The sequence below is a fragment of the Sciurus vulgaris genome (assembly GCF_902686455.1).
Source record: "Sciurus vulgaris genome assembly, chromosome: 14".
In the NCBI taxonomy this organism is placed as follows: Eukaryota; Metazoa; Chordata; class Mammalia; order Rodentia; family Sciuridae; genus Sciurus; species Sciurus vulgaris.
The window spans coordinates 28,199,599-28,227,139 of record NC_136475.1 but is presented as its reverse complement, the minus strand read 5'-3'; the positions used below and the strand labels follow the sequence as shown (position 1 = coordinate 28,227,139).

Sequence of the window (27,541 nt, the reverse complement as noted above, 5' to 3'; positions counted from 1 at the left end):
TGTACCTCAGTTGCTTCACTCACAAAATACGGAAAACAGAAGCAACCTCATACATTTGTTGTCATGATAAATAAGCTAACCAATGCAAAGTGCTTAGCATACTACATGTTTTGTGGTAAAAGTTCAATAAATGTGTGGTTTGTAGCTATTCTGATTTAGTGTACCTTTTAGAAACTCCTTCATCCTTTAGTTACATATTCACTTTTTTTTAAATAATTTTTATTTGTTCTAATTATTTATACCTGACAGTAGAATGCATTTTATGTATTTTGGTAAATCATACATAAATGGAGTATAACTTCTCATTTTCCTGATCGTACATATTGTAGGATCACATTGATCATGCAGTCATATATGTACATGAGACAATAATGTCTGTTTCACTCTACTATCCTTCCTACCCCCAGCCCCCTTTCCCTCTCTTCACACCCCTCTGTCTAATCTAAAGTAACTCTTTTCTTCCCTACTGCCCCCCTATTGTGAATTAGCATCCACATATCAGAGAAAACATTCAGCCTTTCATTTTGGGGGGTTTGTCTTATTTCACTTAGCATGATGTTCTCCAACTCCATCCATTTACCAGCAAGTGCCATAATTTAATTCTTCCTTAAAGCTGAGTAATATTCCATTTTATATATATATATATATATAAATATATATATATATCTCCAGGTGCTTCTGGACTTCCCTGTTTGTCAAGAAACTTTGTTTCAATCTCAAACTGGCCTGATACTGTCCAAATAACCTTGCCCTGATCTTACTGAATTTGCCCCATATTATCTAGGGTCCTTGCAGCTTCCAGACTGGCAGGTTTCCAAATAGCAGTTTCCTATTTTTGGTAGATGAGATTAATAATAATAGAATTGGTGTGACCCAAGGGGAGGCTCTACTGAATGCAGAGTTGACTGATCTTTTCACATCACACATAATTCTGTTTAGGGGTTGATTTTTGAGTTGACTTTCTGCTATATAAATTGCACTACATCTACTCCAAAGGCTGTGTAGTTTAGAATGACTTTCAAGAGGCATGCTTTACTGAAAGGCCAGGAGAAGATGGACAGAAGAAACAGACAAATCATCAGTGGACAGCAAATGTTTTTTTGTTTGTTTTGGACTCTGTGGAAAAATGGGAAATTACTTAGCTTGTCCTTCTGGAAAAACTGACTCTATCTTTCCTGTATCTCTGGGAACCTCTAGTTCGGTCTAGAACTCAAGTAGTGCCAGAGTAGATTAGGGAATAGATATACCTTCCCTGAAGAAAGAAGGCAAAACTATCATGGAAAATACTGTAGCCATTTTATTTTGTTTTGGCATTTTAATTGAATCTAAGTATTTATAGTTTCTTGGTTGTGGAAGTGAATATTTCCACTACACATTTTATCATAAACATTTCTTCCCAAAATATCGCTATGAAATCACCCCACCCTTGCCTAATACTCAGTTACGGACCTAAGCCACAGAGCAAACTTGGTTCTGGGGCAGATCTGTGTTTTTGTTGTCCTCCCCTAATGGAAGGGAAGTACACAGAGGATTGTCTTTTGATATTGTTTTACATTTTCATAGTTTTTTGCTGTTTTGCTGGTTTTCTCTCTCCTGCTATTTGGCCTGTTATGTTTTCTTTGTTCTTAAATTTTCTTGAGTAAACCGAAGATGCATGATGTATTTTTATTGCTGCTAGTGTTTAAATTTTACCATACTGAAATTATATTTTTCCTCAACCATGGCTTTCTTTTAGTTGCTATTGATACTTGTGTATACATTCAAGTGTGTGTATTACAAACTTAGAGGAGTGGATCATTGGAACTATAGTTTAGTGGAGGAATTTAAAAATTAAATACCCAGTGCTTCTGATCACTACTATAAAAGGAATTTATAGGGCACACAAGATACCACTTAACTGAATTAAGGGTGGAAGTCCCTTCTGGAAATAGTTTTGACAATTGTGTTCTTCTTTTGTAACCACATTTACTACAATTTTTAGGTTTAACTTGCTTGACTGATCTGTGTTCATCACCAACTTTTGACAACATGATTCTTCCATTCATGGATTCTTGGTGGACTAAGAATTATTCAAATAATTTGAATAATTTTTTTCAATAGTAGTTTGAAGTAAATTTTGTAAGTCTTTATATGCCTTTTCATGTCACATTTAAATGACAACCTGAAAAGTATAAAATTGTTACATTATCTCATTTTCCCCTCCTAGGTAGGAGCTGCTCTATGACCAGCCTGATTTTTGTTTCTTTATAATTTACCTCTTTTGCTGCCTTTGTGTTTGTCATTTGTAAATTTGCTTCTTTGTCATTAGAGTTCGATAAATTGTCTAGGTCATATATTTAGGTATTGGTCTCTTTTTATTAAATTCTCTTATGATGGATCTTTTCAATCTGTGTACTTATTTCTTTAAACTGCTTAGAATTTTTTTTCTATTTTAGTTCTTTTCTATGCTATTTTCTTCTTCATGGATGCCAATAATTGCTGTGTCTTACTAACTTTATATTCACTGTCATATTCTTTCTGTTCTCTCTTCTGCTTTGGGGGGAAGCATCTCAAACCAAATGGCTAACCCATCTGGTTTTTTTTTCAAATTTTCAATATCGATTTTATACTTCACTGTATAAGTCTGATTGTAGTTTTAGTTTTGAATTTTTACTTCTTTTCCATCTCATGTATTATCTGCCTTATTTAAAAATTTCATGCAACTAACAAAAACCTCTTTTTGGTTTCATCTTTATATTCTAGTTTTTTTTCCCCCTCAAAGAATATATATTCTTTGAATTCTATTGAAAACCTTAAAATCTCCTTTTGTTTAGAATCTTTTTCTATCATTTACTCTTTTCTTGAAATTATAACCTCCATGTGCATTCAAGTTACAAAATTTTTCAAGTCTTCTGTGTTTCTTTTCTTTAAAACTATCTACTTAACTCAGAAAAGAAAGTTCTATTCAAAGCTATTATTTGCCTGTGAACAGGTTGTCACATCATTACCATTCAAAGTATGGTCTGCATATGAGCAGCATCTGTATCATACAGGAACTTGTTAGAAATGAAAAATCTCAGGCCCCACCCTGGACTTGCTGAATCAAGATCTGCATTTTAACAAGACACACAGGTAATTGCCATAGACTTTAAAGTTTAAAAAGCACTAATCTATGTTAATGTGATTAGAATACTCATTACAGTTTTCCACGTTTTAGGGATGATGGAGGAATCTGAGCCCCCTGTTTGGAATATTTAGTCTTCTTGGCTGAGGAAGCATCTGCTAGACCCATTTAATTATCTGCTTGATTATCTCCTTCAATAAAGAGGCACTTTTCTTCCTTTTCTATAAAAAGTAGGAAGGATGTGGGGTAGGAGATCAAAAGCTACTTCTCCCTTGACTTTTTTCTAATCTTCTCTCCATCGTGTTGAAGTTTCCCACTTTGAGGAGTAAATCCTCACCAGTTGGCTTTTTTTTTTTTTTTTTTTTTTTTTGGTACCAGGGATTGAAACCAGGGGCACTTAACCACTGAGGCACATCCCCAATCCTTTTTGAAACAGAGTCTCACTGAGTTGCTGAGGTTGACTTTAAATTCGCGATCTTCCTGCCTCAGTCTCCTGAGCCACTGGGATTACAGGCATGTGCCACCATAGCAGGCACCCTTTTAGCTATTTTAAGGCACATTTTATTCCTGGTATAAGGGAGGAAATTTTTTCTCTGTCCTCTTGTGTTCAGTGGCTAGGGCCTGTGAATTGTGTCAACAAAACAACAAAAGACAAGTCAATAGGAGAAAGGTTATTTTTATGAGTATTGGGTTTCATAGAAAAGAAGTGAAAACCCAAAGCAATGGTCAGACCCAGAGGCTTTTATACCATTTTAACAAAGGGCAGTAAATTGTGGAGAAGTGACTAGGTATAGGAATGGGGGTTTAGGTTCCCAGGGGTGGTAAATTGTGGCAGGTTTACTAGCAAACATGTAGTATACAGATTGTTTAGTAAAGTTTCTTAGTTGGACTTATTTGAGTACCACTAAAGATCTCCCTAGCATAGGAGAGGGGAACACCTTTACAAATGGAAGTTTATGACACCTTTGCGAAGTGGAATATATGCCCTGATTTTAGGCCAGAACAGAACTCTGCCTGCCTCTGTTGTTTCTCAGTTGCTTTCAGATCAACATGATCCTTATGGCAAAGTGGCATATTTTGGGTTGGTAAATCCTAACTCTTACTGTGAATCGTGGTCCTAAAATATCTTTATCCATGCTTTGAAACTGTGAATTCTTTCTGAATTCTAACAAATTTAGTTGCCAATAAGATTGAGATGTCATTCCTTACTGTGTTTTCATGAGAATTTTAATGGGAAGTGGGCAAATCAGGCATTAAAAACTGAGAGGTCCTCACTATAAAAAATGCAGGAGCCATATGGTCATTTTTGAGAATGCTATATGAAAAAATCCTTACTGAATGGAAGATTGCATGAATGAACTTCAAGGTTTCCTTCCACCCATGCATATTATGATTCAGTGGTCTTTTTGTTATATGCAATTCAATTTATATACGTCTCCCTAATTGGAATCACATGAAGATGAGTAAAGTTACAGATATTTCAGACTGTTTTAGTCTAAGATTATAACTTTATTAGAAAGATTGATCTCAGTCCTTTTTAAATCACTGAAAATGTTAACTCATTCCTACTATTTTAGCTTATAATTTACATATATTAACATTTTGCAGCTCATTGAGGTTGGTGTTTTGATTCCTATTTTGCAATTGGACTAAAAAACCAAATGGATTAAGCAACTTGTTTAATATAATTCAGATAATTGCAGAGTCTCAATCATTTACTGACTAGTGACCTTCTCCAGTGACTAACTTCTTTGTGTTTCAGTATCCTCATTTGTAAAAAAGGCCATTTATTATACCTTACCTCAAATAGTCATTTTGAGGATTGAATGTGGCAATGTATGTCAAAGCCTCTTGCTTAGCATCTGGTAAATAAGCAGATGCTCATTGACTGTTCATTTCATTCATGGCTTCCTAGGCACGCCTTCTACCTTCCTGACTTCATATTTCTACTCCTGCTGCCTTTATCACTAATCCCAATCTGTTAAAAGGGGACACATTTCATTTAGACTGCGGAAATCACACAACTACACAAACATGTATATACAAAGAAGTTTATCATGGTATTATATATCATCAAAAATTTGAGCAATTAGATTAAATTTTTAATTTAACCAAATCAAATTTAATTTCTTTAATCAAATATGATAAATTAAGCTTCTGGTTTCATGGAGATATAATGAAGACTAAGTGACTTAGTATTTATAATGCGGGACTGGGGTTGTGGCTCAGTGGTAGAGAGCTTACTAGTAGGTGTGAGGCAATGAGTTTGATTCTTAGCACCACATAAAAATATATAAATGTTCATTGACAACTATATTTTAAAAGTATTTATAATGCATTTATAACAGTGCCTAATACATAGTAATTATTGTGTATTCTAAAACTACCACAGAATATCATATATTTAAAAATAATAATTTAAATCTGCATTTATTTGCATTCATATTGGTCATATTGTATCATTAAGATGGAAATAAGTTGTAACATATCACCTATGATTTATTACTAAATAATATCTGGGAGTATATATTGAAATCTTTTTTTAATTAAATTTTTAAATTATATAGAGTCAAATGATTTTTATAATTCCTGACTACTCTGGACATAAGTTAGCACTGAATGACTTATAATCTTGAGAAACTTATTTAATGTTGAGGGTTTTCAAAGATCCATGATCCACTCTTCTTAGTCCATATGACTGTCAAAGTCAAAGTAGATTCTTATAGACCTTGTTTTTGTTCTGAGTAAACAAGAATGAGATTCTAGAGCTCAAATGGAATAGGCCTGCTTATTTGGAAATTAAGAAGCTTTGAGGGTAAAAGGGCACATGGCAATTTGCTCATCTTACTTTGAGTGAGAGTGTTTTGATATAATTAGCAGATTAAAACTTCTTTAGGGCTGGGGTTGTGGCTCAGTGGTAGAGCACTTGCCTGGCACATGTAAGGCACTGGGTTCGATTCTCAGCACCACATATAAATAAGTGAATAAAATAAAGGTCTACCAACATCTAAAAAATATGTTTTTAAAAAAACTTCTTTAAAGAAGGAACACTGTCAGAATTACTTCTCTTTGAATATTCCAGTTACCCTTGGGATTGTGAAGATTAAATTCATTAATATCTGTAAAGCATTTAGAAGAGTGCCTAGCATATAGTGAACATTATGTGTGTTTCATAGTATTACTTTTCTGTTTTCATTGTTACATGTTCTTGTTTGAGTCATGTAGTAATTTAAGTGGAGCAGAAGTTCTATTGAAGTGTCTGTCATCTCATTGCTATTGTCATTCAACCGGAAGATAGGAAGAAATGACCTCTTACCTGTTTGTTTTTTTACTAAATCAAAAACTATTGGAAAGGAGAAACAAAGTTGACATTGCTAATAGATTATATGATTATCAACCTAAACATTTTAAGTGAATGGACTGAAAAATTATATTTTAGTCAAAGATGGTCAAACATAAGATACAAAACAAATAGCTTTCCTATACTAGCAAAAGCCAATAGGAGGGGGGGAAGATCCCATTTATAAGAATAAAATTGAAAAACTACTGAGGAATAAACCTAACTAGAAATGTATAACTTCTTTTTTAAATCTTTTATTTGTTGTTTTTAGTTATACATGACAGTAGACTCTATTTTGATATATTTATAAAAGCATGGAATATATCTTATTCTAATTAGGATCCCAGTCTTGTGAATGTACAAGATTTTGAGACTCACTGTGGTGTATTCATATAAATGAAAATTATGTCAGATTCATTCCACTGTCTTTGCTATTGAAATGTGTAGCTTCTATAGGAAGAAAGTTGCTGAAGGGAATTAAAGGAAAAAATGGAGAGATACACTATGTTCCTGGACCAGAAGATTCAGTTTGTTATTATTTTCTCCTTGAAACTCATCACTGAATTCAGTGGAATGTCAATCTAGAATTGTGTGGATTTTAAATGAACTTGCCAACCTTTTCTAGAAGACGTAAGGGTAGACAAGAAAAATGTGAGTAACAGCTATCATATTTGAATTCTTAATATGTATTGGGTAGCAGTTTAAGTATTTTACATGTTTTCATTCAATTCAATCCTTCTGGCAATAAAATGTAGGAATTGTTAGTATCACTATTTTTCAGATCATGTCCAAGGACACTCAACTAGTAGATGACAGAGCTAGCATTCAAATACATTCTCTTTCCAGAGCCACTGTTCTTAAACTCTGAACTGCTACCTGAGGGAATATTGTTAATACTTAATGTCAAAACATTATGTAAAATTATATTAAAATTTATGATTTGGGTGTAAGAATAAGTAGCACAATAGAAATCATTTAGGGGAACTTAGTTTATTTGTGATAAAGGAGCAATTTCAATTCAGTCAGAAAAACTTCAGTAAATGATTTTAGAACAATTCACTATTTCTTTGGAGAAAAACATAAAGTAGATTTCTTCCTCATGCTATACCCATAAATAAATTCCAAATGTATTAAAGGCCAAAACATAAGAAATATTAAAAGGAAAACATTTTTATATTCTCAGGATGGGAAAAATGTCTAGAACCATAACTGAAAGATTGACAAAAATTAAGACTTGGGCATGATAAAGCACAGCATAAACAAAGTTAAAAGAAATCACAATCTGCATGAATATATAAAAAAAACTCCCAAGGACTCAATAGGAAAATAAGGCTAACTACCCAGTAGAATAGTGATCAAAAGAGATAAACACAAAGTTCATAAGATCTAAAAGTGTCCCCCCAAAATGAAAATATACTTACCTTGAATAATAATAGAAATTAAAATAATAATGAGGCATTATTTTTAACTATCATTAGTAAAAAAATCTTAAACTTATAATACCTAGTGTTAGGGAAAGGAGTGGAAAAAACTAATACCATTTAAAGCTATAAATCAGTATTGCATGTTGGGAACTTTTTGGTCAATAACTATGAATATTTTAAATTACACCTTCCATTTGACCTAATGACCGCTCTTCCCCTCTCCTTTTCTCTTATCTTAAAATATGTTACATACATATTAAGTCAGTTTTCCTTCATGGTGACAAAATATGTGAGAGAAATAAACTTGAAGAAAAGTTTATTTTGACTCATGTTTTCAGTCCATGTTTTGACCCTGTTTCTTTGGGCCTGTGGTGGCACAGCATTTCCTGGTTGGGAACACTTGATAGATGAGATCTGTTCACCTCACAGCTACCAGAAAATGAGAGAGAGGAGGGGTCAGAGTCCCTTATCCTTCCATGCCTAACTTCCTTCCACTAGGCCCCACTTCCTAAAGGTTCCACCACCTCCCAGTAGCACCACAGGCTGCAACCAAGCCTTCACCACATGGACCTTTGAGGGACACTTAAAATCCAAACTGTAACACCATGTGTACAAAAACCTAAATATAAAATGTTCATTGTATTAGGTATAAAAGTAAAATAAATCTAAATAGCCATTAGAAGAAGAATGACTGAATTATGGACCAATTCTATCATAGAAAAGATTAAAAGATAGAAAGGTTAAAGGTTAAATGGTAAGGTAGTCATATATATTCGTATGAAAAGACTTCCAAGACGTATTAAGTTTAAAACAATGTGAAATCCTGTCTACACCTAAGAATCTATGTTGGACATATCTATGTATGATAATAGTTAGATTGTCTTTTCATAGTAAAGAAGAAATGGAGTTTCAGGAGGAAGGAAAGGGGACATTTCAACTTTTACATGGTCGCATTGTTTTAACTTTTAAGAATGTATTCACATATTACTTGCTTAGTTTTTTAAAATATAGCAAATTATAGAGCATAAATTCAGAAAAATCCTTTTAGATAATTTTGTTCATTCCTTATCTTCCTCCCTTCAGCAAGTTTAGCCTCACTGGACTATTACAAAAACCTAGAAACCTACTGTTTACGTTATAAACTGCCAGAATGAAGAAATATAATCTTATATTCAGCATTGCATACAATTAGAGTTGAGATCTGAAATGCTCCCCAGAGGCTCATGTGTTGAAGGCTTGGTCCCCAGCTAGTGTACTGTTGGGAAGTGGAGGGAACTTAAAGAGATGGGGCTGGAGAAAGTAGGTGAATGGGACATGTCTTGAAAGGTTATAATTTGTTCCCAGCCCTTCTTCTGCTCTGTCTTCTTCCTGGCTGCCATGTGGTGAGCAGTTTTACTCCACCATTCACTCCCTACCATGATTCTTCTTCATGCATCACAAACCCACAGTGATGGGACCAAATGACTATGGACTGAAACCTCCCTTAATTTATTTATTTTTTTTTTTTGCAGGTATTGTGTTACAGTGATGGAAAGCAGACTAACACACATACTACTTTATTCAGAAGGAAATCTATTTTAATGTATTATTATTTAATATTTCTTAAAATTGAGAAATACCTATTCAGGATTATGTTATAACTCTCTTCTATATACCTGTGAACAAACCAACAACCACTCTTAATCCTTGAGTTCTTTATTTTTAAGGGATTTCTTTGTATTTATTTTACAGAGAAATTATGAAACATGATTATTATTGGTATGGCTCCTTATAAATATTTCACTTCTACTTCCTCTTTTGTACAATCCTGAAAAACATACACGTTCTAAATCTGTTTTTCTATTCTTTATTTTTTGTCAATCATCTAATCTGTTATAAAACAAATACATTAGAAGGGATTTCAAAATATTGATGTGGTCTAATGATCAGCCTTTAGGCAGGCCAATGCTTCAAGAACTCAGGATAGTCATCTTTTCTGTACTTGAAAACCTAGGAAGATGTAAACTTCACATTTCCTTCTCCAATCTTTGACACAAGGTCCCTGATATTCAGGAGGTAGCTCTCTAAACCCTCTTCCAGTTCTTACTGTTTCAATAAACACTCACTGTGATGCTTCTTAACCATAGAGAACAGCTCCACATCTACTTGTATGAACATTCCATGGATGTAAGGGGCAATGTCAGCTTACCCATTAATCATTTTTATACTGCATAACAAATTACTCCAAACTTGGTAGCACTAAATAACATGTATTTATTAATTTACGGTTTCATTGTTCAAGAGTAAGTGTGGCTTGGCTGAATTCTCTGCCTCAGAGTCTCCTACAAGGCTGCTTTACTGGAAAGGATCTACTTCCTAGCTTACTCACATAGTTTTGAAGGATTCACTTGTTGGACTGAAACCTTTTTCTTGAAAGCTGCTGACCACACATTTCCTCAGTTTCTTCCTACCAGGGACTCCCTGTAGAACATCTTGCAACATGGCAACTTGCTTCCTCAGAGCAAGTGACTAGGTAACAGTGTGATAGCAAGTGAGTAGGTAAGAGAGTACAACTGTGATGGAAGGTGCAGTTTTTGGAACCCAGTCAGTGACATGCCATCACTTTTGCCATATTCCATTCTTTCCTTCCATTCTGGGTTTTAGAAAGTGCCAATGCCATATCTACACACACATCTGGACATATGACAGCAAATATCCAGTTGTTTCTTATCAAAATAAAAAAAATCACTGACATATTGCATTTTATTTTAGACATTTGAGATCCACAGTACTCTGTAGTCATTGAAATTCATACACTAAGATTCAATGTACAAATTGGTTCAGCAGGTCACCTGACAAGATCTTGAAATCAAATATCCCCAGGTCTTCCTCTTCTCTCTATATGCTTAAAAGCCTGGAATAAAAGATAACTTGAAGCATGCCTACTGAGAAGTTGTAGCTTACATAGATGAGAGAACATTTCCACTGTAGACTGTGCCAGTACATGTTTAAAGCTGGGCTTGTTTCCTTTCTGCAGAAGTTATTCCCTGTAGTGATCAACCAGACAGTGCCAGGCAGTCATCATTGGAACACCATTACCATTAGGTGTTCATATGAAACATGATAGGCAAATCAGACTGTGTTTTGGTTACATGGACTTGTAGAGGTGACAAAGTAAGGGCATTCTTATTCTCTAGGTCTCACTAAAGCTCACCTGTATTAGGTTAGGTTAGCAGTTTGTTAGGGAGGACAATGGTTTTCACTGTCTTTGAGGAAAGAGGTTTTGCAGTCTTCTAGTAATTTCATTCCAGTGTTATCAAGCCTTCAGTGGAAGCCTGAGTCTCATTATACTGACCTTGGTTGAGCCAACAAACCATTTAAAACCATTATTGCATTATACTTTTAAAATCACGATTGGAAATGGACACACACCACTAGAAATACAGAAATGGGTACATGTGCTAGGAAAATTTTCTCCTCAGCCTTTCCTTCTCAAGGTTCAAACCTTCCAGCTTTCATTAGCCTCACTAGAACTGTGTACCAGCTTTTAAACCTTGTGGATTAAGGCATAGTTTGAATTTTTGGTGAATTTTTTTCCATCTGTATGCTTTTAGTAGTCTTAATTTCAGATACTTTATAGATAGTTCATATAGAAGTTGAGTTAGACTATTTATTTGCATGTCTTTTCATCCTGCTCCTTAACCTAGTCTTACTTTTTTTTTCTTGGCAAATAGTTTAAAGATTATGGGATTACATTTTTATGACATAGATCTTAGAGACATCCTCAAATATATGGGTAGAAATATCTGAGAGTATTTGTTCCCTCAACAAACCTAACTAACCCTTTCTAGAAGACATCTTTTTTTCAGTTCCTATAATTAAAATACCATTAATACCTTTAAAGGATGTTTATACTGGGAAATCTGAAGTAAATTTAGGAGAGATAGAAGAAGAGGCAAACCAAAAATATCTGCTCTGAAAATCAAAAATGTTTCTGTGTTCCCATTTTAAATGGTAAATTGAAACTCAGATTTGTTCTGGCTGTACCCTGGAGTTGTAATGAAAGCTGGTGCCACCAGATTATACTACATCTTTTGCTGGATTTCTTAGGAAGTCCCTATGCTTACTTCTCTGATAACCAACTCTTATCTCTCCCCTTTCTTCTCCTACCACCTGGAAGATGGACATCTGCTAATATTTCTTACATGATTCCAATTTAGTGGAAATGAGAAGTCTGCCCATTAGAATCAATGAAGACTTCGTCCATACCATTACAATGTAAAATGGTCTCAGATCTGTCTTCCTTCTTTAGTCAAGTTCAGGAAGCAGATAAGAATGAAGTTATTATACTTCATTCTGTGTCTCAGTCTGAGTTGGTCACACTCAGACAGTTATAGAACCTTTGAGATTCACCTTAAAGTAGCCTCCATTGCAGTATCACAATACCAGACCTTCAAGTATACTACAGAGCAACAGTAACAAAAACGACATGGTACTGGCACCAAAATAGACAGGTATAGCAGTGGTACAGAATAGAGGACATAGAGATAAACCCACATAAATACAGTTTTCTCATACTAGACAAAGGGGCCAAAATCATACAATAGAGAAAAGATAGCCTCTTCGACAAATGGTGCTGGGAAAACTGGAAATCCATATGCACAAAATGAAACTAAACCCCTGACTCTCACCCTGCACAAAACTCAACTCGAAATGGATCAAGGACCTCGGAATCAGACCAGAGACCCTGCACCTTATAGAAAAAAAAGTAGATCCAAATCTTCAACATGTTGGCTTAGGATCAGACTTCCTTAACAGGATTCCCATAGCACAAGAAATAAAAGCAAGAATCAATAACTGGGATAGATTCAAACTTAAAAGCTTTCTCTCAGCAAAGGAAACTATCAGCAATGCGAAGAGAGAACATACAGAAAGGGAGACAATCTTTACCACTCATACTTTGGATAAAGCACTAATTTCCAGAATCTGTAAAGAACTCAAAAAACTCTACACCAAGAATACAAATAATCCAATCAACACATGGGCTAAGGAAATGAACAGACACTTCACAGAAGATGATGTACAAACAATCAACAGATATATGAAAAAAATGTTCAACATCTCTAGTAATAAGAGAAATGCAAATCAAAACTACCCTAATATTCCATCTCACCCCAATTAGAATGGCGATTCTCAAGAATACAAGCAACAATAGGAGTTGGTGAGGATGTGGGGAAAAAGGTACACTCATACATTGCTGGTAGGGTTGCAAATTAGTGCAGCCACTCTGGAAAGCAGTGTGGAGATTCCTTCAGAAAGCTTGCAATGGAACCACCATTTGACCCAGCTATCCCACTCCTTGGCCTATACCCAAAGGACTTAAAATCAGCATACTACAGTGATGCAGCCACATCAATGTTCATAGCTGCTCAATTCACAATAGCTAGATTGTGGAACCAACCTAGATGCCCTTTAATAGATGAATGGATGAAGGAACTGTGGTATATATACACAATGGAATATTACTCAGCCATAAAGAAGAATAAAATTATGACATTTGCAGGTAAATGATGCAGTTGGAGAATATCATGCTAAGTAAGATAAGCCAATCCCAAAGAAACAAAGCAGATGATGATACATAATGGGGGGTGAGAGGGAGGCAAGAATGAAGGAAGGATGAATCATGTAAGGAAGAAGAGAGATGAGGAGGGGTGGGGGGAAGGAAAATTAACAGAATGAGACAAACATTATCCTATGTACGTGTATGATTACACAAATGGTGTGACTATAGTTCGTGTACAACCAGAGAAACAACACTTGTACCCCATTTGTGTACAATGAATCAAAATAAATAAATAAATAAATACAAAAAGTAGTAGCCCCAATTGTTCCTGTATTCACTAAAGTCCCATGAGATATAGGACAAACTCTTAGGTTTGCTTTTATATTACAGAAAACCCCAAATTTCTACTTGATAGAATAAGCATGTCAAAAGAAATTAAGTAGAGAGTAAAGAGGTTAAAGAGGTTGTGCTCTTCAGTGAGAACACATTTGTGTCTTTCTGAGGTGTTAGTTTTACTTTTTCTTATTTTAATCATAATAAGCAATGATTCAGTATGAGCTATCCTGTCCATTCTCTTAGAAGAGGAATACAAGAGCAGAGAACATGGAGTTGTGCCCTTCATTTTATATAGTGTTATCTAATATTGGAGAAGAATTTAACTCAATCAGACAGGCCCCAGCCCTTTTCTCTACTGCAGGGGTTGGCAAACTATGGCCTGCTGCCTATTTATAAAGTGTTAGGAGAACACAGTGTGCCCACTCATTTGCGTGTTATCTATAGCAGCCTTTGCTCTACAATGGCAGAGTTGAATACTTGTAACAGAGAATTAAAGTGTAGGTTGCAAAACCTAAAACATTTAGTCTCTAGCCCTTTACAGAAAAAATATATTTTTTGACACTCCTTGTTCTATGGCTAAATGCAAGAAAATGAAAACATTTATAAACTTTTAAGAGAAGAAAGTCTATAATCAAGTTGTTTGTGTTTTTAGGCCATAGAAATAAATCGGTATATACCTATGTACACATAAACATATACTTTTAATAAAAGAATATAGTGTGAAAGGACTGATAGAATTAAAATTTATAAAGCCTGTCAAAGTCTTATTTTTGAAAGAAAGATTTTTAACATTTAAAAATAGATAAGATTCTTTATATGTATACATTTTTAAATACTTAAAAATAAGGAACTAATTATACCAATCCAATCAGGAGATGAGAAGTATAGACTAGATAGATCCTCTTTATTCTTGACCCTAATAATTGTATACATTCATACATTAAAAATTGAATTGAGGACTGGGAGCATGACTCAGTGGTAGAGCAGATGGCAAGACCTTGGGTTTGATTACCAGTACTGAAAAAGACATGGATTTGAAACCATTTGAATACCTTCTAAATCATTAGCAAAACAATGTCAAAGAAAGTCAATGTGTAAAAGCTAAGGGAACAACAAAGAAAAACACAAAACAAAAAAAGTATAACCAGATTACACAAGACCAAACGTATTCATTCTAATAAATATTAATGATTAAATGTTCCTCCTAAAACGTTTGGATTCACTTAGATAAAGAATGGAAAGGGAAAAAAACCTAAATATCAAAAAGTAATTCTGAAATGTTAAAAGACATAGGACAAAACCATGAAAGCTAATGCATTTTAAAAGGAGGTAGAGTTTATAATAATACCATTGGTGAGCATGTTAGGAGTTAGTATATTGATTTTTAGTTCAGACTGAAGTACAGCTTCATTTAATTTTATTGAACATTATGTTATTGATTTTTTTATCAAGCAAGATCATTCAGGTTTGTCATTATGGAAAACACATAAATACGCTCTGGAGATTGTTGTCTTGGCCTTTGAATTCATCCATACGTATGGATGAAAGAAAAGAACATTTGGTTAAGAACAACAGAATATACTCAAGTTTCTGAGGAAGAAAGACAAATGGAGGTGATTGTTACCTGACCTCAACATGTGTCTGTCTGGTACTGAATGCCTTGAAATTGGAGGCACATTGGTCAAAATTTTAGAGCCCAGCAACTGTATCAGATTCTGGAAGGTCTACTTTTTTTGTGAAGGATCAGATTCAGATCTGGAAAGTAGAATAACTATAATAAATATTAATTTTGGAAGAAAAAGCATTAAAAAATTGTTTATTCAATTCTTAGGTTTTGTCTCCCCATTCAAACTGTTTTCTGTCTACTTAATCTGTTTTTTTGTAAATCTCAGAACTCTTACAAAAGTTACTCATTGTACTTTGTATTCGTTAAGTTGCTGAAGTCAGGATCACCACCGACTCTAATGTTTATTGAAATTCTGCTACCGCTTATTTTTTATTGTCCTCACAATCTTCCTTATCATGATTCCTTTCATTATAGACTTTTGCTTCCTTGCATCCTACTGCGAATGCAAAGCAGTTTTATTTTTTAATTTCCTTCTGGTTTCTATATTAAGTCTTTTTCAGAAATATGTTTTTCCTTTGGAACTTTGGATAAGAATCTCTTTCAACCTTGAATATTTTTCCATAGTAGTTTTTTTTTCCCCCTATTACTCACCATGGAAGGAATATTCAAATGCATTGTGTATTGCAACAGACAGGATGGGTGGTTCACCATGGGTCTTGTTTACTTGTGTTTGCCATATAGTGGCCCCACAAATATCACACACACACGAAAGTTCATGCTCTTGGATCTCTTGCATCCAAGTGAGGAGTCAGCATGTACTACAGGCCTAAAGAACAAGCAAGAATGTTGAATGTCACATTTCAGCATCTATTTATTTCTAGGATCAAAGATCCAGTGTCACACTTAAAGTTTCAAAAACCAGGTACCTGTTAACTCCATTCTTGAATGTGGATAGCCCATTTCAGGTACACAATTAGGACACAATTCCTATTGTGTTATCTCACCTATGGTAATTCATTTAATGTAATATTATTGGTTTTATGTTTATGATAAGCCTATCTTCATTGTCCCTTTTTTTGTTATTCACCAGTAGAATGAATGGAAAAAAAACTATTGCCCCAACATACCCTCTTCCTGGGATCATTGATTGCATCATCTCAGGTCTTTATGCATATTATAAAAGCTTAAGTACTCAGTAGAAGGTGATTTTAAAAAAAAAGGATATTCAGCTTTGCACACCTCAGAAAACAGCAAATGATAAGCCAACTGTTGATGAGGATAAAGAACAACTGGATTTCTCATATGTACCATGCTGGTGAGTATATAAAATGGTCCTGTCTTCTGGAAACAGCTTGGCAGTTTCTTCTAAAATTAAATATATACTTATCTTACAAACCACCATATGCCCTAGAGAAATGAAAACTTACATTTACATAAAAACCTATACACGAATTGTCATCACAGTTTTATACATAATAGTCAAATACTGGAAATAATCCAAATGTACTCCAAATTTTGAAAAGATAAACAAAATGAGGTACATCTATACAATAGAATACTATGCAGAAAATAAAAAGGAACACATTGTTGATATACACAAAAGCTTGGATCATCCAGGGTCTCAAAGGAATTATGTTGAGTGAAGGGAAAAAAAAGCCAGTCTTAAAGGGTTTTATGCTATATGCTTCCACTTATATAATGTTCTGTAAGTGACAAAACTGTAGAGATGCAGACCAGATCAATGGTTCCAGAAGTTAGGAAGTTAAAGGAGTTTCTTTATGGTGATTGCAATAGATTTGTATTCTGTGATGATGGTTACATGAATGATGAAGTTCTGTATAACCTAATCAGTACACACACACACACACTCACAGACACATACACAGGTTGCATGTAAAAATTGGTAAAATTCAAATAAAATGTGTACCTGAATTCACAGTACTGTACCAATATCAGTTAACAGGTTTTGATAATGCCCTATAATTATATAAGTTATTATCATTGGGGATGATCTGGTGAAAGAGTGTACAGATACCCTATTTTTGCAAATTCTGGGTGTCACTTAAAAATTAAAAAATATATTTAAAAAGGCAGCAACTATGTAATAGATGACTATCCAAATTCACAGATTGGTATGGACCATAGTTATTATACCTGGTAGATCAGATTGACTTAAAGAAATATATACACACAGGAATAGACACACACACACACACACACACACACACACACACACACACACACACACACACACTTCTGGATTCTACCCTACCACCACAGATGTACTGAAGCATGGTCTCTAAAAATGGAGCCAAAGAATCTGGATTCTGAGAAAATTTCCCCGAATCAGGAAACACTATTGTAGAGCCTGGTTTCTCAGGCAGGTCAGGAGTGAAGAAAACTGGAGCCTCTGTTCTATATGAACCCTTGATTGTGATTCTCAACTGTATTCCAGTCTTGTGAAATCCTTCTGAATTCTGGCAGTAGTTAACCATTCACTTCAGATTTCAGCATTGTTGAGTTTTTCCTTTTTTTTCTGAGTTTTTATAGCTATTTTAGTGAGAAGTTTCATGAGCTACTAATCAGTTGCCAGTTTAAACCAGAAGCAGGGCAACAGTACTCTTACAGATGGGCCTTGTCTTTGCCTCATTCCCCTGTGAATGGTGACTTGATTCCAGTTCTCCCTAGCAAGACTACAGAGTTCTGCTTTTCTTGATCAGTTTTTCACACTGATGTGGTGTCAACATAAATCACATTTCCCCAGATTGGCCAGTGAGCGGAAGACAGCCAAGGCACACCACAGTGAAGACATCAGTTAGGAAAATTATATCCAAACCTGAAAGCAGCTGTCACTGAAGTTTTTGTTTATGAAAATTGGAAAAGCTCTCCCCTCTTAGCCACTGACATCCCTGATTTATTGTTTCTCTGCTGAAAATTATCCAAAGATGTTTTCAGACATTAGCTGGTGAAAACTACGTCTATTGAAGGTAGAGGACAATGTATTTATGAATTTCTCAGTCAGATATGACATTCTTTAATAGCTAGAGTTGACCAGGTTCCTTTTGTGCCATATGGAAAATCAGTTGTGGAGCTAAGAATTTGCCCCATGATGACTAGAAAGGACAGGTATGATGCAAAGAACACGGGTCCAATAATCAGGAAACTTGAATGCTTACCCTGCATCTGCCACTAACTATAACAGTGTCATTGGTCCAATTGCCCAACTGCTCCAGGCCTTGGTGTCCTTGTTTGTAAAATCTGGGATAGAGCTTTAATTAAGCATTTTCAAACCCTTGTGAGTTGTGGAATTTACAATAAATATGATCTTATAATCACCCCCTCCAAAACTATAAAATAGTGTCACTTTTTTCTTGGCATATGATAAAGAAGCAAATTGAAGAAAATTTTGGATGTTGCAAATTTTTAAGGATTATAAATTTAATTTTGATTTAATTTTCAATATATCAATTGAAGCACTTCACCTTTTCCCATATAAAAAGGGCACATAATTTTAAACTATATATAAGAGAAAGCATAATTTATTAACTAATCCATCTACAATGTTTTATCAAATTGTTTGAAGATTCAATGTATATTAAAATACCAATCCAGATAACCAAATCAACTCACATGATCTGGTGCTTAAAGTTTTCATTTGTGAATATTGAAAAATATTTGCTTATTTTAATTTTCAAGTTGTGTTTCTACATAAAAGATTTCATGCTCAGAAATGGAAATATTTCTCTAAAAGTAATAATTCAATATGAATAATATTATATCCTAATGAGTAAAAAGTCATATTGAATATAAACAAATTTCCTATTTCCTGTTTTTAAGTATTAGTTTTTAAAAGACTAAGGATATTTTTATGTATGGTATAAGTATTTTAACCAGTGAATATAATTACAATTTTGTTGATGATCATCTTTGAGATTTATTTGAAAAATTATAATAATTTTTATGGTCTTCATTTAATTTTTAAAATTTTTTATGGGTTTTGTATTCTTTATATGTTCTGCCTTTAGCAAATAGTCTGTGAACAAAATCTTAGCAATATATTAGTGTATTGCTCATGATTCTCCAGTCAATATGCTATATAGTATATAATTATATAGATACATATATACATATATGTATGTGTGTATATGTATATAAATAGATATACTTTGTGGGTGTGTGTGTGTGTGTGTGTGTGTGTGTGTGAAGAGAGAGAAAGAGGGGGAAAGAGAAAGAGATAGAGACCTAAACAAATTAATAAGGAATTGCCTCACATGATTATAGAGACAGACAAATCTCAAGGTATAGAGTTGGTAACTGAGACCCAGGAGAGCCAAAGGTGTAGTTTCAGTTCAAATTTGAGTCTCCAGGTAAATCAAAACTGATACATTTTTACCTACTTAGGCCTTCATCTGATTGGATGAGGCTCAACCACATTAGGGAAGGCAGTCAACTTTACTCAGTCTTCAGATTTAAATGTTAAACTCATCCAGAAACACCCTCTCAACACACCCATAATAATGTTTGACCAGATGTCTGGGCATCCTATGGCACAATCACATTGACATATAAAATCAACCTTCACAGTTAGTAAAAATGAAAGTATTTTCAAATTTTATAAGATTAAATACACACACACACACACACACACACACACACACACACACACACACACACACACACACACACACCCAGAGCACCTAGCTGTTTTCCAGCTGGTTGGACTAACAACCAAGTGACTGCATTTTGCACAGTCCTCAGGATTCCATTGACTGCTACTCATTTCTTACTCCATACTCAGAGAATCACAAGAACATATTTAAAGGGAGAAAGTAAGTATTCTACTACTGACAATTTAACATATTCCCTCTTCAAATTTTCTTTTTGTTCCCCACTCTCTACCTCCTCCATAAAACCCAGATAGACCATAAAACCCGATAGACCAATGTTGACTTTTTTCACTGTGCCCCATATTTTTTATCCTTTTTTGCCTCAATTTAGGTGTTGGCTTCAGTCTAAATATTTTATATTCATCTGTATTCAAGTTTACTAATCTTCCCTTTAACTATATCAATTCTGTTCATAAATTCTTCTGCTGTGTTCTTAGTTTTAGCTATTATATTTTTCAGTGCTAGACTTTCTTTTTATTTTTTTAAAGATTTCTATTATATGATGAAATTCTGCCTTTTGTTCTCTAGTTGAACATATTAATCACAGTTGTTTAAAAAATTTTTTTCTGATTTTGTTTACCAGTAGGACTATATCTATTGTCAGTTTTCTCTTATTTCTGATCTTGCTAAGTTTGATATTTTTTAATGAATTCAGCCATTATGCATGAAAAACTGTAGTGGCCCTGGATGATGATATTCACCTCCAAATAGATTCATCTTGTCTTTTGGCAGGTTCCATTCAGGAACTTTGCAGACTTGTGGCAACTAAGTAGTTTGTACAAGGTTCAGGCTACTTTCTTTATAACCATTGTTACAGGTGTTGCTCCATTTGTTCTAACTGGAGCATTTAAACAAAGCTCCTCCTAGGTGGGTCCTGGACTCTTAATTTTTTTCTCCCTAGCAAAGGATGTGCTGAAAACACTACCATGCTTTTCAGTCATTTTCTGCTTGGCTTCTTGCCCCTGCTCAGTACACCTTAGCAGTAGCACATGCCAGTAGGCTATTTCAGTCCCTCTTTTCTCTGCAGTCTTGATTATTTAAATTCTCATTTCTTTGGTATCACCAAACTCCAGTTTTTATTTCTTTAACCCCATGAGTTTGCCAAAAGTTCTCTAGCTTCTTTGCCTCTTTTTTACCACCAAAAATATATGGTGTGCAGATTTTAAAATTCATTTCAGTGAACTTTATTTCTCTTCCAGATTTCATCTCCTCCAGCCCTAGATGCCTCAGCAACTCTCTGATGCTTTCAAACAGCTTTATTTTTATCTTTTAAATTTTCCTTTCTGACTCTTCTAATTGTTCTTGGCAGAGTGTTGGTCTGCTTCAAGTTACTCCATCATACCCAAAACCCTGTTTCTTCATTTAAAATAGAAATCTTGACTGATGCCATTACCACCTTTAACGCTTTGAAACCTCAGGGATTCTCAACCATATTTTATCATTTACAAAAATCAATTCTTAAACATTTGGACCCTTACACAATTTTGGAGTGGACCAAGGTCCAGATTTTTTGACTAATCTGGTCACTTACCCTAGTTTTCAAATTCTACTTTTAAAGACTGGGACAGATGATCCCTAAGGGGAAATTAAAATGTGATTTTTGTAACTATAACTTCCAAAAAGACCGGCAGAGTAAAAAAGGAACAGATTTTAGCACTGGGAAATGAGCCTGTGACCATAGGACACTTCACTTCTGAGAATATCCACTCTGTTCCAGCTCTGGTGCAGTGCTGATTCCAGGACAAAACAAGAGCAGGGAGAAAAGAGTGAGCAGGAAGAGATGGTGAAGGCAAAGATACCTGATAGAATGAAAGTCCTTTTGGTGTCATGGAGTAGTTACTAGTTTACTCGCCCTACAAATCCAATATGGCTCTGGTTCTGCCTTTAATCTTCTCAGTGTTCTGAGCAATTTGAAATAGCCTGAGGCTTACTCTAGAACACATCTACAGCCCTGGGTTTCTTTCCCACCAAACCCACAACTTTAATCCCCTAGAACTAAATTTGTACCCATGAACCCTGTTGGGTATTAAAACACAAATTGTCTCGTCTTTTAAATTATGGTAGTTGACTCACAAAGTCATCAATTCATTTATTTTGTATTTGTCCTTTGACCATTTATATACCTGGGGTTTCACACAGGTTACTGAATCAAATGTGCCTTAGGAATACTCCTAGACATTTTCAAAACTCTTATCTCTCTCGGTGGGGCTGTAGCTCAGTGGTAGAGCACTTGCCTCCCATGAATGAGGCACTGGGTTTGATCCTCAGCACCACATAAAAATAAATAAATAAAGATATTGTGTCCATCTACAACTAAGAAAATATTTTTTTAAACTGTATTTTTCTTATTTGAAAAATTATCTTGTGAAGTAGCAATTATTCTTCCACTTACACAGATGAGAAACAGATTCTTGGGGTGCTCTTGAGTAATGTCATATAAGCCATCATTCCTAACTTTGGGCCCAAGGATCTGACTTCAAGTTTAGTGCTCTTTTTAGGAACCCATAGGGTGCCAGTAAATACCTGGTTGATTATTGCCTGAGAAGGAGCAAGTCACCTAAAATGAAAGGCAAACTAAATTCTTGCCTTGTCTTGATTTGACACCACTCCTTTTGAGTGCAACACAAAGAAAATGACCAGTTTAATTATTGCCATTTATAAGTGGGAAAGTTGAGATCAAATAAGCTTATTGAAGGCCTCGGCTTTCAATTGTCATTCTACATTTCTCACTAAGGAAAGTTGAGATGCATGGAGGTTGTCACTTTGTTGAGGGTCAGGTGGAGTATCCTGTGATGAATAGAGTCTGATTGATGACCAGTCTCATGTGATCCCTGTGATGACTAGGGATTTCTGGGTGAATGAGGAGTGAAGAAGAGAAGGCGATTTCATTCCTGCCCTCTTAAAAGGACAAATTCTGCACTGAAAGTAAGTTTTTTCCAATCTGGGCAGGTAGTGTGTTGGATGAGTTTAATAGACATTTATTGAACACTTAGAATGAGTTAGGTATCTTGGGAGAATAATATAAACAAACCAAAGCTCCTGCCTTCAAGACATGTTTGTTTTTTGCTTTTGTTTTTGTTTTACAGCTAGGGATTCAACCCAGGGCCTTGGACAAGCTGGGCCAAAACTATTCCAGAGCTGAATCCCAAGCCCAAGAGATGATCATTTAATGAACAATGTCCTGACATGATCAGTCATATAGTTCTAAGTTAAAGAAGTTTAGAAATTTGATTTGCCACTTACAAATACCTGATTAGTAACCAACATCTCTTTCTTACTTCCTTTGAGACTGTGCTAGACGGGAGCTAGTGGTTCTATTGAGCCTCTTTGGGTGTAATTCTATGCAGTAGTGGTAGAAGCTGGGGGAACAGGGACAGGCAAAATGACTGAGCTAATAGATCTCTGGGTAGTTCATATAAAATCTGCCTAAACAGCTCCAGTAGTCTATGTTTAATATATGGGGCTTCTTCTTAAAATTCATTTGGGGGAAGAAAATAGACTGTGCAACTATAAAAATTCAAATCATGGATTATACAACAGTAGCAAAACATTCAGACTTTACATGCAGGGCACTAAATGCTTTGTGGTCCTGCAGCAACCAGAAATTACCTCCCTGATTTGAAAAGCAGTATTGAGATAATCCGTGGTTAAGATTTGAGAGTGAAAAAGATTGTTAAACCACCCACTTGTTCGCCAAGAAAAAGATCCTCTGAAGAAGGAATGAGTGAACATTATAGAAATTATCATTTTGTCAGAAAGGATTGACAAGACAGATCAGGATGTGAGAAGGCAGATGCAGCCCCTGCCAGGGCGTCATCTGAGGGCCAGGGAAGACCTCTTCTAAGCAACTTGAGGCAAGGTCTCATTCTACTAATAATTGTTGTAAGGTGCATTGATGGCCAAGGATGAAATATGCCAGTGGGGGTCTATGTTTATTTTCATTTTCTTCAAGTCAACTTACAACATGAACAATTCAGTACTATAAACAGTTCAGTCATTTATATTATTTGGAAAAAATATTTAAATTAAAACAAAATTTAGCTAAGCTTTGTGAGATGGAGAATGAGATTTCTACAACAAGGAGTGATGAATTCTGCAGGAATCATTCCCAAGCAAAAGCCTTGGGGCCACTTATTTGGAGGTTGGGATTTTTAGTGGGAAAGAGGGTCATTTGGGCCTGGAGAGCACAGCACGTGTCATTCTGTCATGTGATGCCATATAGGCAGCGGAAGATGAGCAGAGTCAACATCTGAAATGACTCTTCTCATTGATGTTAACTGGGCTCTTTCTTCCTAATTGATAAGAGAAAGAACCCTGGTCTGCAGAAACCACCTACCTGAGAACTTCCTTTTCTGTTCCCGCTCACTGAGAAAGCAGAAGGAAGTCAGCTTTTGTCCCAGTTGCCTTCCATGCAAAGTTAAGCCTCCAGTATTATGATCACTTCAAATGCAACATGAGGCCGCTTTCAAGCCAGTTTAGTTTCTGGCAGTGATGCAGTCTCGAGTATCGAGAAACTCCTCTAAGACTCCACCCCAAAAGTGCAGGCCCTTCCCTTTGAGCCAGAAGCAGCTCGCTAATCTGGTCATTGCCACCAAACCCCTCAAAACTCCAGAAGTCAAAGTCGTATGTATGTCTCCTTCCCTTTTCCACCCTCCTCACACCCCCAACCCTCTTCCTTCTGCAGCCCTACTTCCTTCATAGCTAAGTGCTCTCTCTGGAATGTTTGAAGGTGAGGATTTAGGTCTGGGCAACCTGTTAAAAATATGAATTGTTACCATGAACTCTGAATGGCCTTTCAGCTTTGCTGACAGAAATTTACTCCATGTAGACCCCCCTCAAAAAAAAAAAAAAAAAAAAAAATTAAGCAGGTAAGGTCATTTGGAGTTGAAACAAGCATGCAGTCGGTGTGTTTGAAAATGAAATTATAATTAACCTGCTGATGGCTGTGAGGTGTTACCTTGAACTCTGTGTGGCCTCTTGGCACAGCGGCTGAACTTGCTTTATTGAATACCCAGAGACCTGAACAGGTGAAATCAGGATATGTCCGGAGCCAATTGTACTTTTAGAAAGAAGATAATATCTTTTTTAGTGCCGATTGTAAGAGAGTTTAGGATTAATTGAGCAGCACTAATCAGAAGATAAAAATGAGTTTTGACCATCCATGTCTTTTGTGAAGCATAACATTTGTTAAAACTGCCAAGAAAAATTACTTTACTTGGCCACTTTGTGAATTGATTCCTAAAGTGAAGAGAGGTTTCCAGGTCTGATATTGGCCTCAGATTATTACAGTTTAGAAATCACATAACAGCTACATGTTTAGGAAAACATTGTAATTACCAGCTGAGAGCTATGAAATGTTGCTTGAACTCTACGTGGTCCATTGACACCTGGGTTGAACAACTTTATGGAACCATTCAAAATGAGGCAGGTAAAACTGTAGGCAGTTAACTTAGCATTGTTAAAGACAAGAGGAGGTGGTGAGGTCATTTATGGTGTAGAATGAATGGATTTCAGGTAAACTTTAACTCTGTCTTGTCCATAAAATATTATTTTAAAGGACGCATACAGTTTACTGCCTATATAATCAATGAAGTTGAATAATGGTGCTGTAGTTATCAGGTGAGTACTAGGTTAAGGTAATGCCGTAAACAATTTATTACCAGAGTCACTTGTGACATCTTGTCACTGTTTTAGACTAGGAAAAAAAAAAAAATCTATCTCATGCTTTGTCTCTCTGAATAAAAAAGAACTCTGCATTATTCTGTTGCCTCTAACATCTCATCTCTTCCCTCTAATTATGTAATATCATTCCATGGTAAAGTCATATTTTATAAAAGCAAAAATTTTGGGTCCCTCCTTGTTTTGGCTGAGAATATCTATTGTTAGACTAAACAAACTGTTTAGTTTCACTTTGTGCTTTTGACAGCCTGACTAGAGTGAATGCTCCTGTTGGTCTAATAAACAAGAAGAATAATCCAAAATGGGTTTTATTACTGGGTAAATGACTCTATTCATAGGATTGGAATGATCTAATTATTCACATCTCTGCCTAGTTTAAGCATTGTGTGTATAAATAACATGGAGGTTTTCCTAATTCAAAGAGGTTGCAGTTGGGACATGTGTAGCAAGTCTTTGCCTTTGCAGCTCCTCCTTTAGCAGCACAGCAGCCTCTGTTATATACTCTTGTTTCTCTTGTAGAACTCCTAAATGAGGAGGGAACTTTCATGTGTATCTTGTGAAGGGACAAATCAGGCTTCTTAGCAAGTCAAGGTCATTTCACTTGGTTGGTGATTAAGGTTTGACATTGCTAACAGACCAGAGGAATCTATTTCTTTTGGAAAGAAAATGCTTTGTATTTGCCCAGCCTATTTCATCTCAATCAAATGCACAAACTTAGAAACAGACTAGACTCTGTATCAGTAAATGTACAGGTAGGATCAGATCAGATCAATGTTCACAAAAATAGACTGGTCCAATTCCACCTTGGAGTCCCTTTTAGATTTTGGTGTATTTCTGTGCTACATTTCTGGTTAATTTGGAAATGGGACCTCAGGTAACTTTATTTCCTTTCTTATTCCATCAGTCTGATAGTCTTCAGTTACAGAGGTGCCCAGCTGTTAGAAGCATCACAATTGATGCTCTACCCTCAGATGCTCTACCTACCCTACCGTCACTTGTTTCTGTGTTCCTGCCTGCCTTATCTATGAAACCTTCCTGCATCATTCCATTCCACACTCTGAACTCCTATGATATCCTCTGTAACACTCGTAATAATGGCAGATATATGACAATGCTCACATAGGTTATCACATTAATTATCAGCACCTATTAGAAGCTTTATCAGCATTTTTTGCATGTTTGTCTCAGTGTACCCACCGCTTGTTCATAGAAGACCCTTTCTCTACACCATTGCCAAAGGGACCTTCCTAAAGTAAAATCTGATCATTCTTCTGCTTACAACTCTTAGCACCTCATATGAAAAGCAAACTCCAACTCTCCAAGTGCCCTTCTCAGGAGATCCTACCTGATATTGGCAGATTCACCATAGGTCTCCATGAAAGCAAGAAATCCAAGAGGCTGGGATTTTAGCTGTCACTCTCCAGTGGTCAGAATGCTCTCTGTCATCTTTGCCTACCTAATTTAAACTTTGGAGAGAATGAAGACCAGTGTACAGAAAGAACATATCCCAACAAATCAAAGGTCCTGAACACTGGCATGCAAGTGACTGTTAGGTACCTTCTCTGGCCCAGCCTTGCCTGCCTTTCCAGCTGCATTTCCTACCATTCCCAAGGTATACCCTCACCAAATTTGTTGCTTTTCCCCAAACGTGACATAGCAGATTTCCTCCTTTCAGAGTATCTTTGTCCCATAGCAAACATTTAGTCAACTTTTAAAATTTAGATCAGAAGTTCCCTCTCCTGGGAACCTCTCCCTGACTTTCCCAGGTAGTCTGGACCCTCGACCTCTTTAACACCTTACATAAAGCACCATCACAGCATATCATCCCATACTGTCTTCATTTTCCTGTATTTTCTACTAAGCTGGGAAATAAGATAGATATG

At 35.5% G+C, this 27,541-nt stretch overlaps 1 protein-coding gene across 4 annotated transcripts in view; it reads left to right on the top strand.

Annotated features, from left to right (window-relative positions):
- EXOC6B (exocyst complex component 6B) overlaps window positions 1-27,541 on the top strand; it is a 603,818-nt gene that overhangs the window by 496,558 nt on the left and 79,719 nt on the right. The window contains exon 21 of one of the 4 annotated variants that reach the window (XM_079111445.1): window positions 2,972-3,421. The exons of the other annotated variants lie outside the window; for them this stretch is intronic. Within the exon in view, the coding sequence (XP_078967571.1) occupies window positions 2,972-3,043 (72 nt within the window). The 3' untranslated portion in view covers window positions 3,044-3,421. Of the gene's footprint in view, window positions 1-2,971; window positions 3,422-27,541 lie in introns of those variants that run through there. 4 annotated transcript variants of the gene reach the window in all.